Below are 21733 nucleotides of genomic sequence, written 5' to 3' on the forward strand. Positions count from 1 at the left end.
TGACCGTCACCACCTGAATAAAGATGCATGGAAATCACTGGATCATTACCATGGCTATCAGTCGCAGTAAAGCCCCTGACTAAGCAGATCTCTCGTTCGTCTCGCAGGTCTTTTGGAATAGGGGAGGCATACCCGCGACAATGAAGAGCAAGATTTCCGAATTAAGGCATCTAAAGCAATCTAAGGATGACTTGGGTGAACAATGTCGTACAATAGTACGATATACGTATACGTATGTAAAGGTGGGCCTAAAGCCTCTTCCTACATGTAAAATATAGCACGATTTTGAATCAATCTCGAATGACAAAAAGCAGAGGAACAATAGCATGAAATATTCCAGCAGTTCATCTTTCAATTGCATAATTGTATCTATTACTACAAGCAGGTGTCTCTGAAAAATGTCGTCCAACAATTTTGAAAGGAAAAAGTGCGTTTAAGTGTAAATTGTCTCTGAAAATTTGCTCAAAGTAAGGCGAGCGACCGGTTGGCATGTTGATGATATATAGTGGGCCTCAACTTTGGTGGGCTACATTTAGCTAATATGCGACCAAGTGTGACGCCCATCTCGTCCTCATATGTGGACAAAACTTGGAACATCAAACAAGCACTTAAGTACTTCAGGAAACTGTATGGGGACGCGTTCCTTCAAAAGAACAAATTTCGAACAAAAACTTGGAACTACCCTGGGCAAATAATAAAGGTGAATGAAAATGAGGGGGAAGTGGATGATGGGACGCACCCGGACTCAATTTCTGAAACATTAATGCCCTAAGGCTATGCATTACAGGAAGAGAAGAACATCTTCGAGAGAAAGTGAGTGAAAAGGCTACAAGGATCGAGTGAACCTGGAACAGGGTTGAAGGACTTGCCTTCCCCTCTCAAGTGGAACGAACCATCGGAAGATGGGCTCTTGCTCTTTCCTGAACAGAGACGAAGGATCTCTGTCACAATATTTGTTCAATCGACTGCTATACCACTCCTTTGGTCTTCACAACCCTGCTGAAACAAACCAGTCAAAACGATGGTGGTTACTCTTAGAAGGCTCCTTTGAGAGAAGCTATCCTGCATCGTTAACGCGTCAACCTGACGCTTCAGTGTGAGTAACAAATGCAACTAGTGGCCGGGTTGCTTCTTCATAAGATTGGTAACCACCGAGGTTGGTCTTGATGAATACACCTTGAAAAGAGACCTGCCACAAACATGCATACGGGGGGGGGGGTCTCTTGACACAGCTTCTCAATGAAATCTCTATTTCAAAGGAGAGTTGAGTTACTCGGATACTTGGTTGGTTGGTTGGTTGGTTGGTTGGTTGGTAGGTTGGTAGGTTGGTTGAAAGGACAGAATGATGGCAAGACGAAGACGGAAGGAAAGACAACACTTCCCGCTGAAACCCTTGACATCATCGCCACTCACAGCCTGAGGGGCCCTTTTTCTCGGTAACGAACCTTATCGGTTGTCAAAGTACACTATTCTTGGCTACAATATTGTAGGAACAAGAAAGCTCCAGTGCTCGCTCCAAAAGCAAAGTTCAATTTTGAGGGGCATATTTCATCTGAATACGAGAATACATGATGTTAAGCAACACAGACGGATTTGATTTACTTGTTCCACCCAAAAGACAAAAGAACATCATCATCATCTCTGTAGTTTACTCTCTTTTGTTGTCTTCATTCTCAAAGAGAATGTAGTTCTCTGTGAAATTGAGCGAAGAGTTGGCACAGAGAGAAAAGTTTTGCCCCGTCTTATCATGCTTTGCCACCCAAAGGAACTTTCCCCATTCTTTCATATGTCAAATCATGTGCTTGAAAAGAAGCTGAAGAATCAATGAGGCAGAGGATTTAATGAAATGTCTCTTGGACACAACATCCAATAAGATTCAACCCAAGGACTGCCATCCCTCTCAAGACAACCAGAGGCCATTCACCCATTGGCTTCGTCTCCAATCAATCCAAAACGGAAGTCACTTGTTCCAGAACTCCAGCAAGTGAACCAAATGTGCGGTGAAAATCAATGCGCCCTACTCTTGCATATTCATAAGGAGGAAAAAGCTACACCTGATGAACTCGGGGCTCGGGAGGCAAGCGCTGATCGGGCACATAAATAGGCGACGCCGCAGAGCCCTCTTTGTCTACCGTATCAATGGTCCAAATCAAGAGAAAGGCACAATTCTCTCGTTGTTTGGTCAGACTGTGCAATATGTGCCGAATGATAATGTGATTCTACTTCGTAAACACCCATCCACTCTCGTTCTCGTTGTCCTGCTCCTCTTGCTCCTTCTCCGTTCAAGGGTAAACCATGCTTGATGACAACCAATTTTCCTTTCCACCAAACTTTCCTCCGACACACAAAAATAATGAATCGTGTGCCAAGAGAGCAAGAAGACCAGTGATGAGCAGCGACCAAAGCACTTGTATGCTTCCTGTATGGTTCCTCATTCCATTGCCGTAATGGAAAAGCACAAGAAACAATGAACCATCTCCTCCTCCTCCCTCCTCTTGCTTCCTCTTCTTCTTTTTCTGCTCCTCTTCCTCTTCTTCTTCTTCTTTTCCTCCTCATTCTTTCTCCATCATGATGTTGCTTTTGGTTCGTTCGTGTTCCTAGTCATGGGAGCTCAAGCGGGCACAGCAAGTTCACAAAAGCCTCTTTAATTCGTCAAGACAGGGAGAAAAAATAACGAATCAAGGCGACAAACTTTCTCGAAAGTCATAAGCAACAAGTGCCGAAGTAACTTTTGGGAAAGTCAACGACAGTTCAATGGGTTCTTCTCTCCGAACTTGTTGATTGGTTTTTGAAGGGAGCAAAGAAACGATTCGGGACGTGGATGGAGCTCAAAGAGATTAGTTGGAGTGTCTCGAGCACTTTGCTTCTCCCTCTCCGCTCTTCAGGGATTTATGTTTCGCAATGAAAAGAACTCTCCAGTATATCTACACTTGTGCCACTTAGTGCCATAAATCAAAACCCTTGGCCTTTGTTACTGGCTCCCTGGACTCTGTGTTCCCACAGGACGCGGAGTTCATATCAGGGACTAGTTTGAAATGTGCCATAAACCTCCTGGTTCTTGCCTCTAAAACTTCCAAGAAGTGCTCATTTCTTGAGCGCTCGACCCCACTGACCATCATACAATAGATCAGGGTAACGGTTCTCTCCCTGAAATCGTTGTCCAACTCAACCAAACCATCTGAAGATCAGTTTTGGATCATAATGGAACTTCGAGGTGTGGCCATTATTCTCTCATCGCCTCTCACAAAAGAGACGGCGTTGTAGATAAAGCCAATTGACCACGTATCTAAACGAAAAGATCAAGTGCGTGTTCTTCATTGTCTAACAGACACTCATTTACCAATATTCGAAACAATTGATGCAATCATAAAGTTCCAAACAAGACCAAAGTCCTGGTTATTTTAACCATCATTCCACGTAAGGAGACTCAAGTAGCTCAAAGGAGGGCGTTTTCATTCCTGAAAACCTGTAAATATTTGCCCGAGCAGGATGTAATTAAAGATTTTCGATTCAAACTCGACGGGATGAGGAGAGACCACTATTTCTGATCCTTTGAGACCGAGAACGATTTTGCCTCACCTATTACTTCAACCAGGACATGTCTCAGAGAAGGCTCGCAATTCTACTTTACCGCTGTTTTAGAACTTTTAAAGATCATCATTTCCCGTACTAAATGGAAGCAAAGTTGGAGCCGTCGAGTCAGTGTGGAACGTGCTGTTACATGAAAGCAGAATCCTTGACGGTCTTTGAGGTTTCATCATCTTGAGCACAGTGAGAAGGAAAGCGACTGATAACTCAGTGATGGTGTGTGTGTGTGTGTGTGAGCGAGCCACACTTTGATGAACCAGATCCCTTTCAGCCCTGCCAGAATGATTGCCATATCAGTGCCGTTGGACACAAAACCACCACAAAGTTAGGTAATTAGAGGAATGGTCTGGTAGATCTCTGTTGGCCAGATATCCCACCTACCCACTCGAAGGAATGGACGTCGGCAATGAATGGAACACAAAATCTGATTCAACGCTTTGCAATGGGGTTGTCAGATCTGTGAGTAGGAGCGCAAAATAAAGTAGGGGATTTTGCCAATACTCTAGGATGTAGGTGGGTTGTTTCCCAATTTCCAGCTTAATCTCTCGCGATGGTGTTTTGCGCCGGGCCAAGAGAAAAACAGGGAATTAATTACGTTTGGGTGGATTGGAACACCCACAGGAGCAGGAGAAAAAAGGAGATCACTCATTGGAACATGGAGACTAAAAGAAGGCTCAAGAAGCTAGACCAGACACCCTCTGCCCCTCTTCTTCATCCTCATCATCTCTTCGCGATGATGAATTGGAAGTGCTGAGTCAAGAAAAACTCTACCGCAACACGACCTCAACTCCAGATCAGATCAAAGCGTAGCCATCCGACAAGCCAAACCACCTAGCCAGCCCAATATCCTCCCCTCTAATCGTCTTGCCCACCACAGCCATCTCTACCACCATTGGGGGCCGTCCCATTTCTTATTGTTATTTCCTCTCTTGACTCCAAGCGAACTCGGAGGACTCAGGGCAAAAATGCTGAAATAGTTTTTTGACACGTCACTATTTTGTTGGGACACTGCCGCAAAATGTGTTGGACCAAGGGTGTGCCGTTCTCTCGCTCTCTCTCTCCTTCTTTTCCTTCTCCATTTTCATCTTTCTTCTATCATTACCGAGTTAGGGGTTAGGTCCTTTTGGAGCGAAGCGTGCACGGCTTCAACTTTGAATTATGCGGCTGTGGAGGCTAATACCACCTCAAAAATGCCGCTCGTCTTTCATAATGCCTTTCACGAGCACATAGGTAGTATGTGAAGCTCTTAGATTTAAACCCCGGTTATGGTTAGTGCTAAAATGAGTAATCTGTTTATGCCCCAGGTTGTCGGGGACGATGAGAAGCGTGACAATGGGGATGTTCCAAAGTGTGCCACGGCCAATCCCCTCTGATCACTTCAAAAATGCAAATGTTGCTTTACGGTAGCCAAATACGCGTCTCTCTCTTTGAAAAGCTTTATCCTCAGCTCAAACCCTGTTGGGAGGAAATCGAGGTTTCGCCCGGCTGTGGCATTGGAAATGGAACCACAATTCTGACAGTTAATCAATGAGCAGGTTAGTCGAGATGTGTTCCTGAGGCTCGGGAAGTTTTGGAACATCTGTCAGAAACACGCCATGGTGGCAGTTTTTTTGCCTGCCTTGAGCCCCCATGGCATCTTTTTCTGCCTCTTATTTCCCAGCGGAGAAAGTTTCAAAATCAAGACAGATTTTCATTTTTCTCCTCGGCTAATTCCTCGTCCCTGATTAGAAGTGACAAATGCTATAATTTCTGGTGAAGGTTCCCAGAAAGTTCCAAACTTAATCCCAACTCGAGTAATTCCTTGAGGAGGAATCACATTTGCCAGTTAGATCTCCTCCCCAGATATTGGGTTTCATGGATTAACGAGAACATTATGCAAACTCGGTTGATGTATCCTAGTATGATTGTCCACAAGGAAGCTCAAGATTCTCGGTCTCAAATACTCATCGCTACTCAAAATAATTTCCTCAGAGTGATATTCGAAAACTCGATACATAAGCACCAGTGACTACATTAGTCATTTTCACTCGAAAATGAGCAGTCGTGTGCTTAATCAGTTGTCCATCCATGCCACTCTGATACGACTAGTAACTGCTCCACAGCTACAGTAGCTACAGTAGCTTGCTTGCTAACTGTGAAACGAAGATGGAACACACTTGTTTGACATTTAAAGTGGCGTGAAAATAAATTCCAAATGTTAGCTACAAATTACTTCTAGCCACACGTTTTTTGGTAAATAGATGAGCGCACATATCAAAGGCACCTTAAGATCAGTTTGGAAAATAATCTAGAGGCTAAATGAGAGAAAGGTCATAGTAAATATATAGTAGCACAAAGCATAAAAACAACCACGAAGAACTTAGATACATCGCAGAAACGCATACCATGGGATTTAAATTTGTCTCCATGGGAGTCCATGTTGAGAGGATACCTTGAACATTATCAAACGGGAAAAGGTGGATGATAACTTTTTTTCCGGGGGGGGGCGTCGTCCTTCCCCTCTCCATCTCTTAAAAACCCTTAGGAGTAATTTTCAACCCACCCCACCAACTGGCTCATGGTCTATTATCAAAGCTTTCTCCTTTTTTCATTCCTTCCGTAGATAGTGCAGCATAAGCCTCGAGATTCTCATTAATTTTCTTGAGCTTGAAAGGAAACGAATGCCCTTTCTTAAGTTTCCCCAAGAAGACACTAAAATGCCAAAACATGGGGGAATAATAAATCGCATGGACCCGACGATGATCACACGTAATCATTACGCGTAAGCTTTAAGAAGGATATTCCCCATGGGTTCTAAAAGAAGTGACAATAAATCTAATCTCTTATTACTCAACACTCCAATAATAATATTCATGCAACAAACAAGCCGACAGGAAGTGTTCTTGTCGAACAAAAGTATTCATCTTCATATCTTTCACGAACTTTGCTGGTCAGCATTACTATTCAGCCATACTGGTCTTGAATTAATTTGCCCATGTTAGAACTGAGGTTACGATCAGATAATATAAACTTATCCAGCTATCAATGATATCAATTCGTTTCTTTCTACTCACAAATCCTACCTCATCCTGTACTGTATGTGATATGTCCGCGTAATTCCTGCAATGATTCAAAAGATTGCAAGCGCCGATTTAAAAGCCTTCCGTTAAAATGCATTCCGTTGTCTATAGCCCAATGTACGCGAGAAGCTGGAAACCAGGATGAGATATTTAACGGCTTCATGCACCATTTTGGTGATCAAAGTGATCAAAGTCGTGGTCGTCGTTGAGGAAGAAGAACTCTCCAAACCTTCCTTAACGGGAAACCAAAATACGGATGCAGAACAAACGAGTCATTTTCGGGGGCATGGCTCAATATATACGTTGGCGGTCTGAGAGATGCTTGAAATTCTGGGATGAATGCTCATTCCGCCTTACCGTATCACTTGATCTTGAACACTGCACAGATCGAGCGAGGATAGAGACCTCAAAGTGCACGGATTCAACTCGGCTCTTTGTCAGATTGAGCCGATTGAGCCAATGCTCATTACGGAACACTTCTGCCCATATTATTTGTTGGTCGTGCAATAACGAGGAGTAGGGAAAATTGAAAATGAAATCTCATGTAAATCTGTCCTCGTGCAAGAGGAACGTCGACGACAAAGTTATGCATTGGCACTTTGACTCGATTCGCCACAATAGCGGTAAGGTTGAATAGGGGAGGAGATAAATAATCCTCTTAAGCATTATTCTTGCACTCAAAATGAGAGGAATGTCGACAAAAAATCCTCACAAACTGGATTGACCCTGATTCGATTGTGCCAATGACAGGACTAAGTACGGTTCACTTTGTGCACACGTACGTTGGATATGCAGTGGGCTCATACCCTATAATTGGGCATTCACTCGTAAGTGGGCTAGTTGGGACGAATTAAGAAGGACAATTTTTGCCTTGGGAAAACTTGATATTCTCGTTTTCATTTTTCCTTTGCTTGGCGCGGCGTGTTTTGAATTTCTCGATATTGAGCAAGAAGCAAGACTCGCACAAGGGGATGAAACTTGAGCCTAGAGCTAATGTAAAAAAGAACCGGAGCGTGGAGCCCTCCAGTAGCTTAAACTAGAACTTTTTTTAAAACTTACATAGGTCTACCTCGACCTTGACTACAAATGTACAAATGATCTGATCATCAAAAAACCATCAGACTCAACATCAATGATGACCAAAATGGTTGCTGTTGGTCTGGATGTTCAGCAATCATCATTATTACCATCAGCTAGCTGCTCACGCACGCAACAACCACCTACAATTGCTAGACAGTCCTCAGATTCACCAGTAACCACTCCATTGGAGCCACAGCTTCCTGCTCCGAACTCAACCTGGGTTGGCAGAGTCCACAACACGGTTGTTGCCGTCCACAGCTTCCGCAGCTGCCCTTCTTCACTCCCTCAGCTCAACGACAGCTGAGCAACTGGCTTCCAACTCGACGAGCTTGACGAACCTATTGGCGAGGAGGAGACTCGAGTGACTGAAGAACAGTTGTCGTTGTCGGTCGCTGGCTTGCACTGCTGGAGGGTAGACGTGACCTTGCTGCTGTCCGGGAGGGCGGACGCTACTTTACTACAAATAAAAGTGCTAGACTGTCTCAAAACCACTTGGACATACAAAAAAAGACGAAGCATACATATTCCCACATCCGTCGTTTCTTCTTGCATCTCCCTCCTTCTATGGATGTACTCGTTTATCCAAATCTATGCTTTACTTGGAGATGCTGTCACGACGCATTCGTTCGTTCGGATATGAAGAAACATTAGCTTTGGAGAGCAATCTACGAACACAAAGCTCGTTAATAAGGCCATTGGTGTGGATGAAACTGACAGATTATGTGAACATGTTCTTCTTAACACCTAACGAGGCGAGGAGGAGCAATGGGCACCATATCCATGGACTTGGAAATCCCGGTTAAGAGAAAATATTTCAGGGAACAAGGGAGATGACTCATGTCGTATTAGACACTGCTATCCAATAGCAACAGTCATTGACAGCTCCACGTTCTTACGATTGCCTGGTTATTGGTAAATACCACTGTGTTGGTAGCCAAGAGCTTGGACACTTGTCAGCAAAAGTCATCAAACTATGTATGGTGGGGGTCTTATTGGACTTGTTCAGTGGCTTCTCATACGCACTTCCAAACACGTACAAACTAACTAACGGTCTGGAAGCATGTTATAGGGCTGCGGATATCGAGATAATTCACCAACCACTTACTGGAAGATGCGCTGGATCCGATGACGGACTGGCAAATGGGGGGAGACAAACTTCAATTATTCTAGCTGGATCTCAACCATTATTTCCCTGGTTGGATGGATGACGAATGAGGCGAAACTTGGAGAAGTTCAATCAGATTCTACAGATCTTCTGTCGCCACCGCCATTACCACCACGACTCATAGCGGCTCAATTGAGCTTGAGTGGGCATCCATCTTCCCTCCCTCCCTCCTTCCTCCGGCCGGGATGTGGATGTGGAAGTGTAATTGTTGAGAACCAAAACACTGTTCATGATCTTGAGTTGCTGTTCATGATCTTGAGTTGCCTACCTGTTCTGTGCATCCATCCGGCAAGTTTTTCAGTTCCAAAGCTCTGCCCGAGTGGAACTTGCGTTTCTTCTCGAGAATCTTTCCCGCCAAATCATCGGCCTCGGACTCACTACTTGAGCTGGGGGCCACCGGTTCACTCACGGCACTCATCACATCATTGGCCCAATGATCGTGGCCCACGGAGGCCGAGGCGTGAACCACAGGTGTGGCCGAATCCCGGGACGGAGAAGGACCGTCCCGCTCATCGGGATTTGATTTGCTATCGCTCACTTGAGAGTCCGGGGACTTGACCGTTGGTGGGTAGGCAGAAGGTAGATGAGAATTAGTGGCATTGGCTGCGGCCATGGCCAAGGCCACGGACGACGCATTCGACGTCACGGCAGCCATCCTCTCGAGGGTCAACAATATCAACGACACTAAATTTCGCTGGGTCAGGGATGATGGCTCACTCACTGCTTGTCAACGGACATGGTCCACCAATGTAGCCACAACAATGTCACACTTCACGGAGAGAGGCACAAATGTCGAGCACTTGGGTGGTACTAAGTATAGTGACGATCGTACGAGAGAGACAAAACAATGCCCACTCCATCCAGCCTTACGAGAAATATTGAGTGGTGGTGGGTGATTGAACGACAACAGCTAGCACAAGAATTCGAGGAGCTCGTCTTTGAACCCTCACTCATTCGACATCACCACCATCACGACTGAAACGAAACCGCGACTCGTCTTCGGTTGTTCTTCTCGCTCGTTTCATCGTTTTGTCCGTACCCCCAGTCAGTAGTACTACTTCTACAACAACTCAGTAGTAGCTAGCTATTGTTCGTTCCTCCGTTCCCCCGTTCGTTCCTGGCTTCGTTCGTTCCATTCAGCGGATCGTTCGTTGGAGAACGTGGAAACAGGCGCGCACCCAATTCTAATATTGGCGGGTGCGGGAGAACGAGCACCGAGGAGTAGACTCGCCAGACTCACAATCGTAGTACGCACTCTGTAAGACTGTAAGAGCGAATTAATAGCTTGCTGTTGCAGTCCACCAGAAGATCGAGCTCGGGTATCACGAAGTCGTTGAAGAGCACAGAGCCTCTGCCAGATCGGGTGGGATTGGTGGGGTCCGCAGATCACTGAGAGAGGGACGTTGCCAAAGATCTCAACCAACCGGAATAGAACAATGACATGGGAATGGCAAGAAACAAATACTCTCCATGGACCTTGTGAGCCCTTTTACTCTCCAAGCATACTGTAACGTTCATGATTCATGCGATATTCACGGAGTGAACGAGAATTAGCTCGGTCATCTTGGATCATCTTTAATGGTGCTCTTGGTGACCCCAGTCGCCTTCAGCTTCAGACTGTGATTCGAGATTCGAAATGGCGGGAACAGTGGTGAAGGAGCTCTGATGGTGTTGTAAAGTGGTGGTGCAGTCCAATGCAACTTCCCCTCCCCAACGAATTCTTCTCGCCTTCGTCCAACTGGCACCAAAATGCCAGGGAATGAAGTACGAACTCGTTGATGAGCAGCTGTGGTTCTCCGGCTTGCCTCTCAAGTCCAAGGTTGAAAGAAGAGCGTAGCAAAAAAAAGTACCCGGTGTTGCTTCTCGTACCCAAGCTTGTAGGTGGGGAGAGGGTATTGCTACTTCTTACTTCTTTCCCACCTAGGATGAAGGAGGGGGATAGCGAATGGAGATGCTAACAACTGAGCGTGCGGCATGGTCATGGTGAACAACAGTGGCAAGTCACTCTTGGAAACCAGATTCGACGAATATTAGGAAGCACTGGATGCTCATTTAGGTACTCAAATGGAGAACCCAGAGCGTCTTAGTGCACCTCTTTTGGGCGAAAACTCTGTTTGGAGGGCTCAAAGTACAGTGGAACCCACTTATATCGTCAATTCGCTTATATCGTCGTTTTTTCAAAATCCCGATTCATTTTTACAGTTTTTTATGTGAAATGACTCTGCTTACAACGTCGCTTCACTCCGGATTGATTCATCGTCATTTTGAGGCAAATTTTTTATGCACAATTCTTTAACGCAACCTAATTTTGTTTTAAAAAAATCCTATGTTTCTGATTACACACCACACGTGAATCAGCTTGTTGCGTGAAATCTTAAGAAATTTTAACTTCGTGTCAATTTCATATTGAAAACAAAAACAGACCACAGAAAAAAAATCTGATCACCGTGCTTGTTCATTTTACTGCCACCCAAGCCGAATTCAACTTGGTCCTGAGTTTTAAGGTGCCTCCAAAACCTTCCATGATCATTTTCAGGGAAATTGAAATAAAGTTTCGAAAATTGGAGCTTCTTTTGAGTTGTATATCATTTAAACACTGCGTATTTAACGTCGTTATGCACCTGATAGAGAACGTCCGGATATATTGTCAATTTGGCTCGATCCCAAGGGCGACGATATAAGCGGGTTCCACTGTATTACACATTGCGTTCTTTGAGCAACAGAGTAGCTTTTGGAGGTCAGATGGACGAACTATCTTTTATTTTGAGGCATTCGTTTTACTAAACCATTCAGAAACTATCTGTTTCGTAGAAGCGAACGGTCCGAATTTGGCGGCTCATGGAAAAAGTGAGAATTGTTTCTTTCCCACGAAGAATTGATTTCGTCCATGCAGCTCTCCATATATATTCCAACGCAGTTCTGACTTTCTCACAATATTGCCACTTTGTCATGGCACTTCTCATCTGACTGCTTGCTACGTAATGAGCATTAAGTTAAGCATATTTCTTTCATTCTTTATTTCGTAACTTCCTTAATGCGCTATCCATGGAAAACACTCTACTCAACACAGTTAAGTTTATCATGTTAAACCTCCTTTCTTTCCGTATAATGGCATCCTTCTTGGTCAAAGATTTACAAATTTTGTACTACTTGGAATCAAAATGGTTCCGCAGGTATTCCTCTTTTGTGCTAGTCTTTAGAGAGGTTCTCCATTTGTCGTAGAGACTAATCGCTGTACGTTTTTGATGGAAGATGTTCGAGTGATAGTGAAGGATGTTTCCAAAGCGCTCTCCAAACATCTCAACCCCGTCATAAATAGCTATTATCTCTTCTTTTGAATACTCCACTCGCCACCTTAATTTTCTGACGCATGATGATTTTTTCGGCTTTCTTGGTGGGTTAATCCATGACCCAAAAGAACTGTTGGAACTTTTACTCAGGTGGCTTCCAACAGGCGAGAGGGTTGAAAGCAGTTCAAAGGCGTTTTCGTTTGGTTCTTTCGGGCTGTTGTTGGAAGACATGATCACATCTGGATCAATTTCGTCCATTTGAAAGTCGGAATGACTTTCTTTGCCTTTTTCCATACCTCCAAATTGATGTGCTCACTGGGTTCGGGTTTTTCATTTAATTGGTTTTTTATGAATCGCTTGTAATCACGTTTTTGAAAATTTGGGGACTCAAACTTTTTACTGCGCATCGGTAAAATTGTCTCATTGTAATTCTAAATTTCGAAATACGTTTCATTTAATGGAAGAGATCAATTTTAGTTCCTTGGATGTAGGAGCTTGCACGTGAGCAAAGGGCAGGTTTGAAAAAGTATGTTATGAAAAAAATATTGCTTTGCATCTTTTGGGATATATTTACGATAAGAAATGCCCTCATGCGTTAACAAACTGATCCTCTAGTTTTGAATTCCTTCCTCCAAACAAACATTTTTGGGCTAAAAAATGTCAACAAACCAACTAAAACGGGAACAAAGATAATGTTATATATGTTAACTTTCCATTAGAATGTCACTTGAAATTCTATCTTAGACTATTTAAAGTTGCAGATCAAACATTACCAATCATGCACAGTCGTCAATGACAACATTTACTCTACATTGAAATACTACTCAAATCATAAAGATTCAGTTTTTTTTAAGAAATCTCCATATTTGAAAAGAAACGTCCATAAAAAATCGCATTATGTTCTTTTAAATTTTCTTTTCAAAAGATCCTGAGCTGACATTTTTTTAGCTTCCGGAGCATGAGTTGGCTTCCAATCAAGATTGCTTTGCTAGAGAACAATAGAACCTTTAAGAGCTAGATGGCACTGCATGTACAAACCCAGGGTCGAAAAATCTTGTTTTTTTTTTCAACATTTTGGCCCAATTTTTTATATTTAGTGACTGAGCACAATGATCAGTCGGGCTATACTTGACTCGGAATCAAATGATAGACGGTCCAACCATCAAATTATCTCCATGGAAGTAAAAGCAAAACTATTTATCTCAGCTATTTATGCTTTATTTTTACCATTGATTGCCCTCTTTCGCTCGCCATTTTCTCGTAAAATTTTAAGATTGGATCTCGTTTTAACAATATTTTCTGTGGTGATCGAGTTCTTACTACTGCAGTTAAGTGGGTTTCGCATTAATGATAATCTCGATACAACAACAAAACTAAGATCCAAACGATCAACTTGTCGGAAGTATATCGGTGAACACCCGAAACCAGAGCGCACTTACTATCCAATAGACTGTCGAGCTCGCCCGCAGAAAACAGGTCCTCCGGCAGCTCATTCGGAAATGCATTAGAACAAGGCTTAGGATCAACGGGTGGATCTGAGGGTGGTCCATATCCAAATTTCAACGATCTGAACGAGTTTTCCATTGAAGGTAGGTCCTCGATTTGGATTTGGTCTCGGTAGACCGTTTGCATTGGTTGAAGGGAATTTGTGGACATTTCACAGACTCCAATCAGATAACGCACGTCCAAATACTTGCCAGCCCGTTCAACGTGGACTGGGATACCAAACTCTTTGGCACTCATCACCATGGCCTTCATTTCGTGACTGACAATGTTGGAGCTCAAATCCATGGATTCCTTGGATTCATCACTTCTCATGCCATGGGCACTTCCGCCATCAGCCGACATTGCAGAATATTTGGAATTGCCTTCACTTCGCTTGGATCAACTTTTTGTCTTGGATTTGCTCTTAAGGTCCAATATTAGGCTTGCCAAAATGATACACGACGAGGGCCAAATTTTCATTTTTTTTTTGACGGTTTGGGAACTTTGATTCACATTTTTTTCATTGAAATTGTTTTATTTCAACCTTTGCATCATAATCAATTGTCATAGGTTGTTACCTGAAGATAGGTTTGTAATTTCCTGTCTTCAAGCGATTTTTTTTGCTTTTAATTTTGAAACAACTTGCTTCGGCATAGTTGTTTTCATGACATTAAATTCTTGGAATAAGTTTGATTTTTTATTATAATAAAGTTATAATAAAAAACTTAGCAAGGCATTGCTAAGTGTGAAATCTTCAAAACTTATATACTTAAATCAATTATGACAACTGCTCACATTTTCGACTGCAGCTCTAGTTTACGTTACATGGTCAATCCAAATTCTCAAAGACGTTGCAATCTTCTTCTCCGATGAATGCTTCTGTGATTAACACTCCAGTAGTTCCCTAAATGATATCACGCTTACAAATACCCCATGTTCTAAGTAGTAGTAACATTTATGTAAAAATACACTTCCAAAGAAATCATAACCGTATTAGTCGTGTGATGTAAAGGAAATTCAAAGAAAAATGTAGTCCAGCACCCTGATTTTGGGCATTTTGTGGCGGGAAAATTTAAACAAAGATCACCGGTGGATGCTTTCGATCCACAAGAAAACGAAAATACTTAGGCTACTTTTCCTTTCTCACACCCTTCATTGGGAACTGTCTCGGTTTAGAATATAAAACTAAAATAAATTACAAAGAGGCGGCAAAGAGTGAATTCAATTTTTAGCGGATTGACGATCAATCATCATAAAATATACTCAACCAATGCCTAGATAACAAAATTATGAAAAAGAAAATTACCTAAAATGAGGCTAATTACTTTCTTAGAGTTGAGGATCACGAAAAATAGTCTTTGACCCAAGTGGCTCTTAAGGGGACGACTGCACCAAATATGAGTTTGTGTCAGAGGGAAAAACTGTTTTTGTAAAATAGGAAATGCTTTGTTTAGAAATTCTGCGATTTCTATAAGGTGCTTGGTCCTCAGCAGTATGGGCTCATTAAAATTGTATATTGAGAGAAAAGATAAGTTACATGATAATTTAGTCATAGCATATTTCATTTCACATCAACATTTTTCGGGAGACTATGGGTAGCTAGTGTAGCCGAGAAGTCTAAAAGGCAATATTCGCAAGGCAAGAATATTCTCCCCACGAGTTATGGGTACAAACCCTTTAAAGCAATAAAGTCTCCTCTTTCTCCTCCTCTTTCTCCTCCTCCTTCCTTGTTCATTTACTTCCCTCTAATATTAGTAAGGAATATTGACGTTAATCCGATTGCATCTTTCAAGTCAGACTTGGACAACTTTTAACCAGAGTTTTAGACCTCGACTCTACATTCAAGACCTAGTCAGATTCACCAACTCTTATTCTTTCATGAATCAGATATCACATGAATATGAAGTTTACAAGAATTTTATATCTGTCATTATGGGGTTTTGAATAAAATCCCAAGGTGAACTTGGCCAAATTTGTGCCGAAAACTATGCTCATGGAACTCAGGAGAAATGTCCAAAGTTGTGTTGTAAACACTACATAAAATTCAAATTTTCGGTTTGCTCTTGGTCAGCTCCATAAGCGTTTGACAGCATAACTTTGAAACGAACCCCTTTACAAGTAAATGATATAAAAAATGACCTGCCTTTAATTCAAGTGATTTTTTTATTTGTTTATTCTTTTAATTCGAAAAGTGGCTCAGAATGGCTATGATCAAGAGCAATCCGATTTGACTGAAAGCTCATTCACAATCCATATTTCTAGAATTTCGTGTCCGATTCAAGTGTGAACTTGCTAAAACTGTTCCTGTTCCTCTGTTTACCACAATCATGACACCTAGAACTACTACATTATGTAAAAGTCAACGTTACGTCGACAATAAATATGCAGATGTTTTGATTCCAGATCATTCAATTTTATCACAGCACTGTACACACATTATTATGAGTTACTATAAACATCTCAAAAAGATGTTAGTGGTGTCGGACCGGCTGGTCCAGTGATGCATGGTTTGTAAAAAAGTTTCCATTCACCTGACTGAATATCAGCAAATTTCTCTTTCGAGTCTCCACAAATGATTGTTCTATCATCTCTCAGGGGTAGTTTTCTAAAAAAAGAAACAATAAACACATAAAAAAATAAATACAAGATACATGTAAAGTACATGAAACTACCAGAACAGCTACAGCGATTCGATTTCATATGAAATACCATGAAACTGAGCTAAAATCAATCATTAATGATTCCTAGCGTGGTCAGATCTTTTCTCTTGCTGCCTATTTTTTCCATTCTCCTCCCTCCACCAAAACAATCGTGCACCACCACCTTGGTTCGAGCCTACAGTAGACAGGCTTATTATCCATTCTGGTCTTCCTTCTACCATTCACCGTCACCTCTTCTTGAACTGTGGTATTTTCTCTTACATTCCCTCCACAAGATTGACTTGTGAAGTATGGACTTTGGCCACGGTAATATTTCGAACATAGATATGATCCGAGCAGAGCAGGACACAGACTTTGGTAAGATTGAGTGGATCCAGCTCATGGTCATATTCCCAATGGAGATTTACTATCCGAACATCGCCCAAATCTTGGGGAAAGGACATCAAAAAATTCTTTTCGTGACCGTGGACAAAGCGCAGACTTTCTCTGGAAAAAAGATCGAGTTTCAGAACTGTTAAGAACCACTTACATGTTGTTCTCGCCGTTGGCAGGATCGCCATTCAGCGGTCCTCTGAGATTCAAACTTTGTACGTATAGGCCTCGGTTGCAGCTCCAAAGGCAATAGGTTTGAGGATTCAAGAGTTCACTTTGATACTCCCATCCCAATTCCACACGGGTCGTCCAGCCAATGTCATGTGGAGAGGTCAGGACAAAAAAGTACGATTCTCCATGCTCAAAGAGTGTTGGTCTGTCACGTTAGTAAGAAAATAGGTACAATGCCCATTGCCCCATCATGGTGGCTCGCTAGCTGTCTAGCTAGCTGTTTAGCTTGCTTTAGTGAACACGAATGTCCATTGTGTTCCAATAGAAAGCCTCACTGCATCTACTACCAAAAGAGAACTGGCACACACTTACTCTGGAGTCAAGCTGTTGTCGAGGATTTCACTTTTGGACCCGTATAAATTGACCTTCAAAAAGCCTTGAACCCAGCGTTCCGCAATACTGGGTTGGGCTAGGTTCAATTCGAGCAAATAATGGTACTCTGGAAGAAAAGCAAAAAAAAAACATAAAAAATGGTGGGAACCATTGTTCTGAAAAAGTCGTGGAACACGTGAAACAGAAAATCCGTGCATTACTTTTCAGCGAATGCCGAGCCATGTTGCTGCACGAACGACCTGGTAGCCCCCGTTATGTATACAAGTCCCGAGTATTGAGATTTGAAGGGAGGATTGCACAAATGGAAAACTTTTTTTTCTCTTCCTCCCTCTATACCTACCTCTCCACTCCCATTCGGCTTGTCTCTTCTACCACCGTACCCACTTGCTACACAGTATTGTATTTCCAAAGTTTAGGGGATTTCAAACTCCAACTGGGGATTTCGTTGGAAAGGTCCCATCAGAAATAAGTTTCATTTTTCTGTCATAAGAGATCCTGTGGCCCAAATTTGTGAGGAATGGATGGAGAGAGCATCCTTTCAGAAATACGGACGAAGCAGGAGAAGTTGGATGGAAGCTATTATTTTAATGCATCGTCATTGCCTCAACAACATACTCAAGCACGTTCAGTAGCAGACGTGCCTGGTGGGCTCGAAAACGCCTCGTACGTCCCAAAGTGAACATTACTCATCCGGAATCAACACCCAAAGTGAATAAATTTGCAGTAAATATAACCATTCAGGGAAAGTACTGCTGAGTGGTTTTAACCAACGCCCTCATCAATCAATTCAAACCAGTTCTCCTGCCATCTTGTCGAAGCGCAAATTGAAGAAAATGATCAAATCTGGAGGGCTTTGGCTTTTTCCGAGATTTGTGCCATCGTTGGATTGGCATCATTCATCTACCCGCTTAAGTAGAGCCATTCCTTCAAGAGGAAGAAGAGCTCAGAAAATGGCAACTACGAGATCGTTCGAAGGGTTCTTCTCATGCTGTAGGCTTTCACCTCTAGTTGTGCTATTTTCTCGCTTCCCAAGGCCCTTCAAGGAGGCGATGCAGGGTGTGTGGAAATGAGAATTTACAACTGATGCACCAAAATGAGAAGAAAAGGTCTCAAGCCTTTGTGAATCAGATACTGAAAGAGTCCCTAGATTACAACTATGTTTTTCCTCGTTTATCTCATCTTTTCAATGATTTGGGCACCACCCTTGCACTAGTATTGTTACACGAGACTCATATTAGGAGAGAAGGTCGTGCAAGTTTTAAGATTTATGTGTTTAAATACGTAGTATTTAGTATGTAGTGCAAAAATGAAATTTTCTTGTCTCTTGGGAAGTTCAATTGAATAGCTAAGTAATAATTCGAAATTTCCTTTTCCACTAAACTTCTTAGATCAAGTCGAAACTGAGCCTCATTCAAAAGTAGCTTTGACTTTGCCCATTTTAATGAAAATTCCATCCTTTCCGGATGCGGAAAAGCGTCAGACCATGCATCAATTGTGCGTTAAACAGTTGGAAAGCAATGTCAGTCACAATGCACAAGCAGATCCGATACTATTTGTGATTGCTCACTTTTTTAGACTTTTCAAAACCACATTCCACATGCATACGAACAAACACTCTGAAGATTGTTGACTTGCTTATAAAGTCTTGAAAGCTCTGTCAAGTTCGATTCTTGAAAGAATGGGGATGTGGTCCCAAAATATAGAATAATATGGTTCGAAACTGAAGAGAAATCTGTGATACATAAAACTACTATCCACCACAATAAGATGTGATGTACGAGTGTCCGCTCAACATGTTTATCGGATCTGGAACATTAAATCGCGTCAAACTAACCTACTGTAGTAAGGTAAAATTGGTCTCTCTCCTATCAAAAGCATGTGGTCAGGTTTTTTAGTTTTATGGTCACTCCTTAAAAAAAGAGAACTCACGGCAAAACGATTCCGGCCCCTTGTTGGTTTCCAAATAAAATTTGACGTTCCGCCGCTCATACGCCTGGACAATATGTTTGTATTCAATGGCCCGATAGCCCATTGGTGCGCAATGCTGGGTTTGAGATCCACAAGAAAAGCATAGCCCCTAGAAGCGAAATGGAGCATGATAAGGATGTAGTTGAACTTCAGGACAAAAGACAAGGCCACCATAGAGGAATTGCAGCACCATTGAGCCACTTCCCGTTTGACACCATCCAGTACGTACATGTATGTAGATCTAGTAGATACAACATATAATCTTACCATCTGAAACTCTTCATAAGATGGACACTCATGCCCTACCATGAAACAGCTTTGGTCTTGATTCAATGACTCGATGTACAAATTGATGGCTCGGGTGTGACTGCACGCCACTAAATGTCGACTAACGGAATCAGCCGTTCGATCTGGATCCACCATGCTGTTCATACTGACTGGCAAATCCAAAAGGGAACAACCCGGTTGATCAGTGCCTCCATTGGGATAGAAATCCACATGCCCAACAGGCTGTTCCATCCCATATCCTGAAATGAGGAACACAAGCACATTTATTCCCATGAAAACCCAAGGAAATGAAAGCCATACCAACGCGGATGAATTCTGGCCAAGGTTCAGGGGTTAATGAGCGAAAATGCTTTGAAACATAGAAACAGACAGTGAGAAAGTGGAAGTTGTCTAATCCTTTGTTATCCTCGGAAGGAGGAACGTTACTTTAATGAGAGTGAATAGAAAGACGACATGGAAGTTTGAAAGCAAAAAATGCGCCCGGGTCTGGAATTGTTTCCTCGCATATTCCCCCTAGATACCATTTTGTGTGTGCCCAATGATTTCAAAGGATTATGTTTGAACATTGGGTATTTCATTTTTTGAGCTTTCAAAACGAGCCGTTCGTCAATCGAGACTCAGTCCTGAATAAAATGATGAGAGCTTGAATGGCCAGAGAAGTATCCTGTTAGGTGAATGCACATAACGAATAGATCCGTACAGTGTCCAGCGACACTGTATTTTTCTCTTGGGTTTGATAATGAGGTTACGGTGATTAGAGGGATATTGGCCTTCACAACTGAACCTGACCTGAGTATTGGTAATCCAATCACTCTAATCCTGAATAGCATATTCTGCCTGGGTAAGTTAATCCCTCTCATTAGCAAGCTTAGCTCGAAGGGTCGTTGAAATAATCTAGAGGAGAATGTGAATGCACTAGCGGTCAACACTCGGCTCTCCTGTTACCCATGAATTACCCAATCCACCACCCAATGCCTAACGGGGATAAGGAAAACTTGACGGGAATCTTTGGCCACGAAACGTGTCCTCACCAAACATGAGGATGCTTTTGGCATCAGTGTGAATGACATCGACGAATTCCGCGTCATCTGGATCCAACCTCACAAACTCTGGCATAGATTGGAACAAGGGTTCTGCTGGATCAAGCCCAGAAATGCGACCGAGTAAGCCTTGTCCGCGATGCTTCAGTCGTTCTCCAGCGTATCCAGAAATGTGCGATCCCAAAGAATGACCAATCAAATGAAAGTCCTCTACATGTGCTCCATGGTTGGCCTGTTCCAAAAGACAAAAAAAAGTGCGCTATTAAAACATTTCTTCTTCACAGATTTAAGTGTTCAAAAAGAGTTATAACAATCCTTACAATGAGGTACTCGATTACAAACGCCACCTCTAATCCAACCAAGCGAGTGTTGGCGGCCGCTTGACTGTACATAACAGCGGAGCCACCACCCCAATCCACGGCAATCACGTTGAAATCGCCCATCTTTAAAAGCGCCAAAACGAGTTCCTAAAAAGATGAAACGGGTCACATAATTTTGAAATCCGTTTAAATAATTTTGTCGACTCCATACCTTGACCCAAGGGACGTGACCTGTGTCAATGAACCCATGAATGATGACTTTGGTGGGTTTCGAGGGATCAAAACCAGCCTCTGAGATTGAGGAATGATCGCTTATATTTAATGGAAAACTCTGAAAGTTCGACAAAATATTTTGATTCAAAGAAACTCTCAGTCGCGGAACTTGAAAAACTATTATGCGCAACCTATTGGGCGTGGTACCTGACTTTTCTACTCAATGTTTTGAAGGGATCTTATAATCATGTAAGTTTAAAAAAGATGAATACTGCATTTGACAAAACTGCAAATCAAAGCTAGAAAAAGACAGTCTTACCTCCCCCGGGGCGTTCTTGGTATAAAGATGGAACTGCGTATTCACAATCTCCCTCTCTTGGGGCAAATCATTCACGGGTCTCGTGATTCCATACCAATCTTCATTGATCTCCACGCATCCCAACGGACCGTAACATTTGGTGGCATTATTAAAGGCTGAAAGAAAAAAAATCCCGAATCATTGAAACAATGTATATGGACACGATGTCAATTGAATCCGCTCATACCGAAAAGTGAGAAAAATGTGAAATATGGCAGAAATAGAGATGACGACGGTACAAAGATGTTCGACACGGGTGGACTCAATATCGAGCTTGGACTTG

At 42.5% G+C, this 21733-nt stretch overlaps 3 protein-coding genes across 5 annotated transcripts in view; all 3 read right to left on the reverse strand.

Annotated features, from left to right (window-relative positions):
* Window positions 1-9943, reverse strand: part of LOC131892914 (ribonucleoprotein PTB-binding 1-like) — a 32231-nt gene extending 22288 nt beyond the window's left edge. The window contains exon 1 of the mRNA XM_059242780.1: window positions 9161-9943. Coding sequence (XP_059098763.1) covers window positions 9161-9547 — 387 coding nt within the window. The 5' untranslated portion in view covers window positions 9548-9943. The remainder of the gene's footprint in view (window positions 1-9160) is intronic.
* Window positions 9944-11859: 1916 nt separating this feature from the next.
* Window positions 11860-14030, reverse strand: LOC131892922 (uncharacterized). Of its 2 annotated transcripts, none has more exons than XM_059242790.1 (2): window positions 13622-14030; window positions 11860-12466 (listed from the first exon to the last, which is right to left on the reverse strand). In XM_059242790.1, the coding sequence occupies exons 1-2, from the start codon at window positions 14028-14030 to the stop codon at window positions 12039-12041; spliced, it is 837 nt and encodes a 278-aa protein (XP_059098773.1). In that variant the 3' UTR covers window positions 11860-12038. The 2 variants fall into 2 exon arrangements, with proteins under 2 accessions (XP_059098773.1, XP_059098772.1); XM_059242789.1 differs by having other exon boundaries at window positions 11860-12478.
* Window positions 14031-16058: 2028 nt separating this feature from the next.
* LOC131892918 (pancreatic triacylglycerol lipase-like) overlaps window positions 16059-21733 on the reverse strand; it is a 9748-nt gene continuing 4073 nt past the window's right edge. Inside the window, exons 2-10 of one of the 2 annotated variants that reach the window (XM_059242785.1) lie at window positions 21412-21566; window positions 21091-21210; window positions 20880-21026; window positions 20551-20791; window positions 19499-19758; window positions 19193-19340; window positions 17243-17369; window positions 16589-16813; window positions 16059-16272 (exon numbers count right to left, since the gene is read on the reverse strand). In XM_059242785.1, coding sequence (XP_059098768.1) covers window positions 16128-16272; window positions 16589-16813; window positions 17243-17369; window positions 19193-19340; window positions 19499-19758; window positions 20551-20791; window positions 20880-21026; window positions 21091-21210; window positions 21412-21566 — 1568 coding nt within the window. In that variant the 3' untranslated portion in view covers window positions 16059-16127. Of the gene's footprint in view, window positions 16273-16588; window positions 16814-16856; window positions 17076-17242; window positions 17370-19192; window positions 19341-19498; window positions 19759-20550; window positions 20792-20879; window positions 21027-21090; window positions 21211-21411; window positions 21567-21733 lie in introns of both variants that reach the window. The other variant, XM_059242786.1, reaches the window with a different exon arrangement.

The sequence above is a fragment of the Tigriopus californicus genome, chromosome 2, assembly GCF_007210705.1.
Source record: "Tigriopus californicus strain San Diego chromosome 2, Tcal_SD_v2.1, whole genome shotgun sequence".
Classification (NCBI taxonomy): domain Eukaryota; kingdom Metazoa; phylum Arthropoda; class Copepoda; order Harpacticoida; family Harpacticidae; genus Tigriopus; species Tigriopus californicus.